Below are 9,079 nucleotides of genomic sequence, written 5' to 3'. Positions count from 1 at the left end.
AAATATTAGATTTAATTTTTCAAAAAAGATATAATAGAAAAATATATAAGTTTATTTTAATTGATTCTTTATTAGTTTGTTCTTATTAAATAATTAAAATTTTTATTTCTAGTCGAACTTTTATTATGTAATTTTTTTTATTGATCAGTCGGGAGACAAATATAATTATCTTACCGTGTCATGCATGTTACTTTTTTATATCCTATATTAAAAATGTAAAATTTTGTTATTAATATCAAATAATATATTTATTATTTTACATTAATCACAATATTAAAAAAAAGATAAATCTCATCACACAATTAAAAAAAATGGTAAGAAATCAAATAAAAAATATACATTTTTTGAATAACTAATCTACAAAATTTTAATTAAAAATAGTTAAATCTATAAAATACTCAAAATTTAATTAAATCTTCAAGTCCCCATGTTGTCACTCTACGATCCTATAAGTTGTTTTGCGTTGTTGTAAGCTTTCTTGAGGTATTTCCTAAACCTAACCAAATCCAATCTCAGGTTTTGCTCTTTCAAATAAACATTCATGGTGCTTTCGTTCCATGCTCTCCCATTCACAAAATCACTTTGCTTCTTGATCATCACATCTTCCCTGTCATATTTCTCAACCAGGCTACTCTCTTCAACCCTAACCCTATATTCCATGTACTTCAACCCCATTTCACCTACCTTGCCGAAGCACATTTCAGCCACCGATTCCAACCCTAATGGAACCACTTGAATCAACACACACCCTGGCTTCAGAAACAATGAGTGTGTCAGTGCCGCACCATGAATCCCAACCATCGCATGACTTGAACCAACAACTTCAAAAGCTTTGCTCAATGGGGTTGTAGCTGTTGGCTCAAACACAATCACATTAAAACCAACCCTTTGCATCTCCAACTTCACTTCTTCCATGTTTAGCAACAATCGTCCGTCCCCACCCGACCGATTCAGCAACACAAGACGAGGTCGTGGAAAACTACTGGATGAGACATTGTTGTCATTAGCACCATATGTTTTCCTTAAAAATGCATGAAAATCATGAAGCGACTTAGGGTTTCGCATCAGTTCTGGTTTTATGGTCATGAATCCGTGTGACACGAGGCCCAGGGTTGCATCAGGAAAACAATGGGTTTTGTTATCGTTATCTAGGTCAACGATGGGGTGCTTGCTAAATTCACGAAGTAAAGTTGCGTACTTGTTGACCCACCAATCACGAGCCTTTGAAATCACAAGCACCGCGTCTTTATCATGGAAGAAAGAATTGAGGGTGATAAATAGCGGGATGAACCCATCGTTGAAGTCGTGGAAGAAGTTTCCCGTGTACCCTCCCGCACTGAATACCAAGGCAGGGTCTTCGTGCTTCACGTGGCACGATGGGGTTGGTGTGCCTGCGGTTATGGTCAACTCCTTGATCCTTGACATTACAGGGCCGTCGAATTTTCGAGGATAAGGACGGATTTTTGTGGCCGTTTGATTTGGATCAACGGTGGTGGGATGTTGGATGAAAAAAGTGGAAGTGGTGGGGTTTAGGGTTGTTTCCACATGGATGGTGCAGATGTCATAAGCATAATGGGAGCGGTCGCAGGTGATTTGCCTCGGTGGAGGAGCCATTTCCTTCATCAGCGCTGTGCCTTGTGTGCTTGTGTTCAATTCAAATTCAATCATATCTCGTTCGGTTTCTGTTACTATCCAAAATACAATTAAAAAAAAAATTAGGATTATAATTTGGAATATGCTTCAAAATTTTAAACTACAGTTATATTTTTATAATTAAAAAACCAATAACTAAAGTTCTAACAAGTTGATAATTTTTAGATGGCAAAATCACCAAATATTTCCTTTAATCTACTTGATTACGAGGTTCCTTACCACCGCAAGATATACAGCAAATACATAAATAGAATATTTTATATTTATTATTATAAATAATGATTGAGCACCTAATTAAGGTTCATTGTTCTAATAAATTCAGGACTAATGATATTTTGACAAAAAGAAATTAATGAAATTTTATAAACTACCTCTTTAGATAAAAAAATATATTACTTTATTACTTCACTTTGATTAAAAAATAAAAAAATAATTTATTTAATTCTATTTTTGTAGAAACTTTGTCAAGTTTGTAAAAAAATAATTTTCTTAGTTATCAACTTCCATTTTGTGTATGCTTCTTTTATAGGTTACTTGTTAAACTATATCACTTATTCATCGATTCAAACAAGATAAACATTAGACAAAAAGGAAGTATTACTAGAAATTCTTAATATTACATGAGAATTTTTTTGTAAATTTGTTAAAAAGAATTACAAGTAAAGAATTTTTCTGTCATTTTTTTAAAAGTTTTAATTGGCAAGTAATTTTTTGTGGGTATTCATTTTCTATAAAATTATAAAATTTGCAAATATTTTTTACAAAATTTATTGCAAAAAGTATTTTATACAAAATATTTTGTAAAAATATTGGTAGCAATTTCTTGTAATTTTTTTTTCACAACAAAATTTGTAAATATTTCTTAAAAAAAAATCAAAACAAAATTGGGAGAAAATATAAGTTTTTTTTTGTAGTGAAGGTTAAGACCCTGGTTAGAAATAAAATCAAAAAATTAGTTAAAAGTATTAATTTTACAAAGATACAGTAATATTTAGTTGAATTATATATAAAATGGTGTAAAGTTGGTGCAGTATTTTTTGCAAAGACTTTGTTTCAGCTAATTTTCCGAAATCTGCATGCGTACCTGGAGTAGTTTTTCTGGGTGCCCAGTTGAAGGTGACGAAGGAGGAACACTTGATCTGAAACGCCAAAAGAAGCAAGAACAGAAGCACGCATGGTAGGGTTAAGGTTCTCCAAATTCTCTTTTTCATTGATTTTTGGTTGAGTTCAAGCCTCTTTCTCATAATCAATGCTCATAGAGTAAACTGCTTCAGAAAATAATTTGTAACTTTGGTTTCTGATTTCTGATGGCAAGATCAGAATTTATGCGAAAGCTTTGACCAGAGAAAAGGGACAACCGGAGAAGGAGATTTTATGTACACAAAGAAAGGAGTGAGTGAAACGTGCTAGTGTGAGGTAATAAGATTCTCTCCCCTTTAATCAAGTATTGACTTTAGTAATAGAATGTTGGATAATAAAAAACTATTTTCATTTGGAAGACAACCTCAATTCATGTTTGTTGTCATACAATAAACAATTACTTTTATAAAACATTATAAAAGTAAGCACTAACCTCCCATCATTCTCACTAATACATGAGAGTTTGCTTTACTATTGACTCATAGGTATAACGGGTATTTTGTAAATTACGGAGTGCAGGAAGAAATTAATGGGGTGCAGGAAGTAGCACTTCTCTTGTATCTTCCGTTTCGGTACAGGGCTAGAATAAATGGACTGCTCCGATGGACATTTTTTGTTTCTTAGAATAATTATTGAGTTTTTCTTCACGTGCCTCCTTAATATTTAAATTGATTATAGAAGTAACCTTCCGATTATTTATTCTGAAAAATTTTAGAACAAGTTTTTCACAATTTTCCAAACATGATTTCCATAAAAGAATTTTCAAAACAAAATTTTTTAAAGAAAATTTTCATAACAGAATTTTTAGAACACAAAACATGTAATCCAGAATAAGCTTTTCAAAATATATAATATATCTTCTTGATAATTTTTCTGAAATGAGCTTTTCCAAACCTAGAAAATAAATTCAATAATGAACTTCTAAAAATGAGTTTTTTTCCAAAATAAGTTCTCTCTCTTCTTCTTCTTCTTCTTCTTCATCCATAGTAGAGAATGGTATTTTAATCTTTCTGCATTAGTAAGCAGGTTAAGTTAGTAATGCGGGGGTGTAGAACGACAAAGCCTAATTCCTTCTACAAGATTGGCCCAACAAATATCCTTTGTTTTTGGCAGATGATACTGTTTATTGTCAATCTCTGTTCTTTAGCTTGCCAGAACAAATACTTTTACACTTAATTGTAATTTTTTTTTTATATTTTACAAAATTCATAATTTAATTTTTGATGTATATATTTTTTTGTTTTAGTCTCTTAACTTTTAATTTGTAATTTTGATCATTGAATATTACTTGTTTTTATCCCATTTCACTTTGTCATGACAAGAGAAACCAAAAGCTATGAATAATTGCTCTGAAAATTTACTAAAAATATGGATAATTAAATATTAAGAAATCAAAATTAAAAACAATAAAATTTATTTTTTTTCAAATTGAAAAAATAATATTTATTAAAACTGAAAATTTCCTAAAAGATAGTATCAAAATTATAACAAACCACAATTTTTTATTGTCATCGAAAGTTGAGATAAAATATCGAACTTAGAAAATTCATCAAAATTAAACAGGTCTTATAATTACTAATTTATTTGCTTGAGGGTGTAGAAGGTGGAGGATTAATTTAAAGTGATTTAGAGAGAAAACTATTTACTAATAAAATCTCGAAATAAAAAATATTCAAATTATGTTGTAGAGAGATTCTGGTTCTATTCTTATTTGTTTTTGTGAAAATATGTGGTGTCGTGAATGGGTACACCTTTGTTGGTAGCCTTTGGTGTGACTTGTGAAACAAAAACTTTTGCTTTTAATGCCAAATTGGGAAAAGCATGTATTCGTATATCTGCATATATACTGTACATACATTGGTAGTATCCAATTTGGTGTACCTAACTAAAATTGGGATACCATTCATTGTAGAATACATTCAAATTACGAAGGTTTCACATACAAATCTATATTTATATTTTGAATTATAAAAATTGAAGATAATTTGTTAGAATTAGACTTTAAGCCTAACTTAATCTCACAAAACCGACTTGTAAAGTATGATTTATACATCTCGTGTGTGGACGGTCTGATAACGGATGAAACAGAATGTTCAAGAAATCTCACTAGGATAGACTTTTTTTTTAAAACAATGACTCTGATACCATATTAGAAGTGGAGTTTTATAGCCTAACTCGACTTCACAAAATCGGCTTGGAAAATAAAGTTTGCACCTCACATATATTATAAAATTGCATTTTCTCTAGTTTTTAGTCGATATGGAACTTTCAACATAATTAAAGTGTATCGTCACACTTTTGTGTTTGACTTAACTAATAAAATATGTTTGACATGAACAATCCCAAATAGATTTTAAGAATAATCTCACCAAATGTAACACTAATTAGAATAAATTGCTCTCAAATATATATTTAAAAAGGATGATCTCACCATGTTAATTAAGGAAAAAGAGTTTTGAATGAGAAATTCTTATTGAACTTTGTAAACTAATCTTTATCGAAATTTAATGTGAAAGTGATAATAAAAATCTCATTATGTGTGTGATTCATGTTTTTATGAAATGAGAAAATTGTTATATAAATGAACCATGTTCAAAATGTGATTGAGTAACAACCGTATATTTAATTTAATATCATATTTTGGTCTAAGATCTGTGGTCGGAACACCGCGTTGAACATTTGAAAACTCTCTTTACGGCTTTAACGGATTTTAATATGTAAAGTTAAATTCCTAAAAACATAAAGTTAATAACAAAAGTCACGTACCAAGAGTAATATAACAAAGTATATTTAATTGCTATTTGCAATTTGAATATATATTTATATATATTAAATAGCCGATTTATTAGACTTATTTTTATTTTCATATAATTTTATAAAAAAATTATGATTTTAGTATAAAAATTTATTTTTATTAATTTATTTGAATTAAATTAATTGTCAATAAAAAAATTTAAAGATTAAATTCATGATTTTGGAATTGACACCAATTATTAGATAACTAAATTGAAAATTATAACTGATAATGAAAGCGTAAATCTTTTCATACATAAGAGTATGGCCGGTCAAACATAATTTAGTTCCTATTTGACATACCTAACTTGCAATAATTTTTTTTTTTCCGGTTGTAAATGTAAGTTAGTTACGGGTAACTTTTTCTTCAATATTAATTACATATTAAGTTCTTATTTTAATAAACTATGATAATTATTAAAATTTAAACACGTGTTTAATCACCTTAACTATTAACAAAGTTTAAACAATTAAAGTTTCTCTACTAATATTACGATTTTACTTTTTATTATATAAGAAACAAAATATATTAATATTTATTAGACCAACTATATACCTTGTAAAATTTACGTATTATTTTTACTATTTTTTTCATTAAAACTAGAGTTTCACATTGAAAATTTTGGTTAATATCAACACTTATTATTTGTGGTTGGAAGTCTCATATGGACTAGAGATAAAGTCAATTTAGAGTTTAGAGTATATAAGTCTTAACATGGTATCAAAATTAGGTTAGAACTTATGCTAGCAAAATTTGTTGTTTGTTAGACATATTATTTCACCCGCTATTGTACTGCTATCGGACTACCTATTAATGTCAAGTCTCGTTTCCGAAATGTATATATCTTGGCATGAGAAGAGTACATTGGAAGTCTCACATCGATTAGAGATAAAATTAATCTAGAGTATATATGTGAGTGCAAACCTAATCTTGTAAACCAATTTTATAAGGTTAAATTTAGTTTAAAATCTACTTCTTAATATTTATTGTAAGAATTGACTGTATAAAGTAAATTTTATGATAAGAGAATAACGTAAAAAAAAAAGAAAAAAGAAAAAAGAAAAGAACCTTCGATCTTCTCAAATCATTTAAAGTATTAATTGATTCATATCCCACACAAAAAAACAAAAGGATCTGAAAGTTGTGTCTTGAAGAAAGGTTAGTAGTTGAGAAATCTTTTCAACACACCCATGTTTGAAGTGATGAAGAAGTCCCAAAACGAGGTTTGCTTGGGGAAACCTCAACATCCACAACTACTCATGACTTAGTAGTTGGTACTATTGTGTACATACATTAAAAATGAGCATGAAAAGATGATAACATGGTTTGAATGCAATTATTGAGTACTCGGTAGATGCAAGTGGAAACCCTAAAGTTAACCTAATTTAACATGGATCCACAATTAGTCCACTCTTGTTTTATTTTGAAGCATGAGATAGGAGAGAGCAAGTACCATATTCGTTACTCAAATTATGATAAGTTGATACGTAGCATAGCCCCCCCTAGGCTTTTGCATACCCAACTACTCTCAGTATCCATGAACAACGGGATGCGTACATCGTCTTATTGCATCAATATTGTGGTTATTATTCATTCATCGTTCATTAAATTTAAATACAATATCATGTAAGAAGTGGGTCCAACAATGGTGTGACTCAAGACAGTGAAGTGAAGTGAATGCTTAGGGAAGAGCAATTACAGCCCCATTTGTGGAAGTTCTTTGGGTTTTTCAATTAAGAGAAAATGTTTCTCAATCAAGAAAATAAAATGTGTGTAGAAAGTGTATTCGATCATTTCGTTGGTTTGATTATAACGTCATTGATGCCAGTGGAGAGCATATTTAGATCATATATATTCATTAGATTTTTTACTCAATTTTTTATTATTATCTGTCGTTCAGCATTAAAATAAAATATTGTTACGAATTTAAGGAGGAGTCTACTTTTATTCAAATTCATAATTCTATTCATTTAAGATTTTGAATTAACTGTAATATGAGAGTGTTTATATATAACTACAATCATAAATAAAATAAAACAAAAATATCATCATTTTTAAGAAACGTGATATTTAAAAATTTAATGTTATTTTTATTTCAGTAAATAAATAAATGTATCTTACATAATTTTTATTCTAACAAATCATCATATTGGATAAAAATATAAATCAATTTAATTAGTAATTTTCAGAAATGCATATTTTTCATGTGATATTTTGATGATCCATTAAAATGCATGCTTAATTTAAGTGAATCATATATATAAACTTAGATTGAATTAATTTTTTCATTTTATAAGTTACCCTTTATATTTTTTATTAAGTTAAAATAAAATTACACTCTTTCTTGTCTACAAAGTGTTTTTTATTTTCAATAAATTATTAATTTCAATCGAGTCTCAGTATCCTATGATTGGTCCTCTTATAGCTGTTGATTGACATCAATACTTATTACTGGACCCACATAAATACTTACTTCCCAGCTACTTTTTCTCGTTATTTATATCACTGTTTTAATTCTATTTACTTACTATAAAATATATTTTCATTTATTCAAAATAAAGTCAAAATAGTGCAATCTTAAACTCACAAGTCAATTTTACGATACTAAATTTAAACTCACATTTTATTAAACTTTATTTTAAAATTAATTTCAGGTCAGGTAAATGTCACGTATCCAAACGCCAAGCTCAACAGCACCATATATAAGGTTGTGTATTTTCAAGAAAATCAAATTATGATCAAAAATAAAATGTATTAAATAAAGAGAGCATTCAGCTCAAAAACCTAATTTTATGAAATTCAATTATAACCAAAACAAACTCAACTCTTTTTTTTTCTCTTTTTTTACGTTGTTGATTTTATATATTCATGTTTCATTTTTATTTTTAAGAGAAACATCTCTAAGGGGACTTAAAAATAGGGTAAACTTTTTTTTTCTTTTACATACTTTTTGAATAAGTTCATTTAAACATATTAAAAGTTACTAGCGTATACACAAGCGCTATCGCGTCTACGCATTTTTTTAATATGTATGATATTATATTAGTAATTGATAATATTGTAATGTTAAAATATAAAAAAAATTAAATTATATTTATCAAAAGTAAAGTTAAATTTATGGAGAAAATATGAGAAGATAAATGTTGATGAATAGGAGAAAAAAGAAGGACATAAGTAAATAGTTTTATAAAAATTTGTAAAAGTAACCATTAATTTAAAAAAATTAATAAATAATTACATTGTAAAGGGTAAAGTTGAAATTATGAAATGTGGACACAAAAGAGGGAATCCCCTTTATATATAGTTATAGATAAAAAAAATACTATCTCACTAAAAAAATAAGTTTTTCAAGTTATAAACTAATAAACTCATTATATTCATCAAATAATTTTTATTATTAGTTGTATAATTATATTTGTTCTAACTTTAAATACGTTGAGATAATATTATTATATTAGTGTTAATCTTTTCATTTTAGATATTGTTTATTTT

General features: G+C 28.0%; 1 protein-coding gene across 2 annotated transcripts; it reads right to left on the bottom strand.

Annotated features, from left to right (window-relative positions):
- Nucleotides 1-358: 358 nt before the first annotated feature.
- Nucleotides 359-3,071, bottom strand: LOC114173038 (alpha-1,3-arabinosyltransferase XAT3-like). Of its 2 annotated transcripts, none has more exons than XM_028057234.1 (2): nt 2,738-3,071; nt 359-1,688 (listed from the first exon to the last, which is right to left on the bottom strand). In XM_028057234.1, the coding sequence occupies exons 1-2, from the start codon at nt 2,895-2,897 to the stop codon at nt 439-441; spliced, it is 1,410 nt and encodes a 469-aa protein (XP_027913035.1). In that variant the 5' UTR covers nt 2,898-3,071; the 3' UTR covers nt 359-438. The 2 variants fall into 2 exon arrangements, with proteins under 2 accessions (XP_027913035.1, XP_027913036.1); XM_028057235.1 differs by having other exon boundaries at nt 359-1,682.
- Between the last annotated feature and the right edge of the window lie 6,008 nt (nt 3,072-9,079).

Source organism: Vigna unguiculata, chromosome 2 (assembly GCF_004118075.2).
Source record: "Vigna unguiculata cultivar IT97K-499-35 chromosome 2, ASM411807v1, whole genome shotgun sequence".
Classification (NCBI taxonomy): Eukaryota; Viridiplantae; Streptophyta; class Magnoliopsida; order Fabales; family Fabaceae; genus Vigna; species Vigna unguiculata.
The sequence above is the reverse complement of the archived record's forward strand: the minus strand, read 5'-3'. Positions and strand labels throughout refer to the sequence as shown.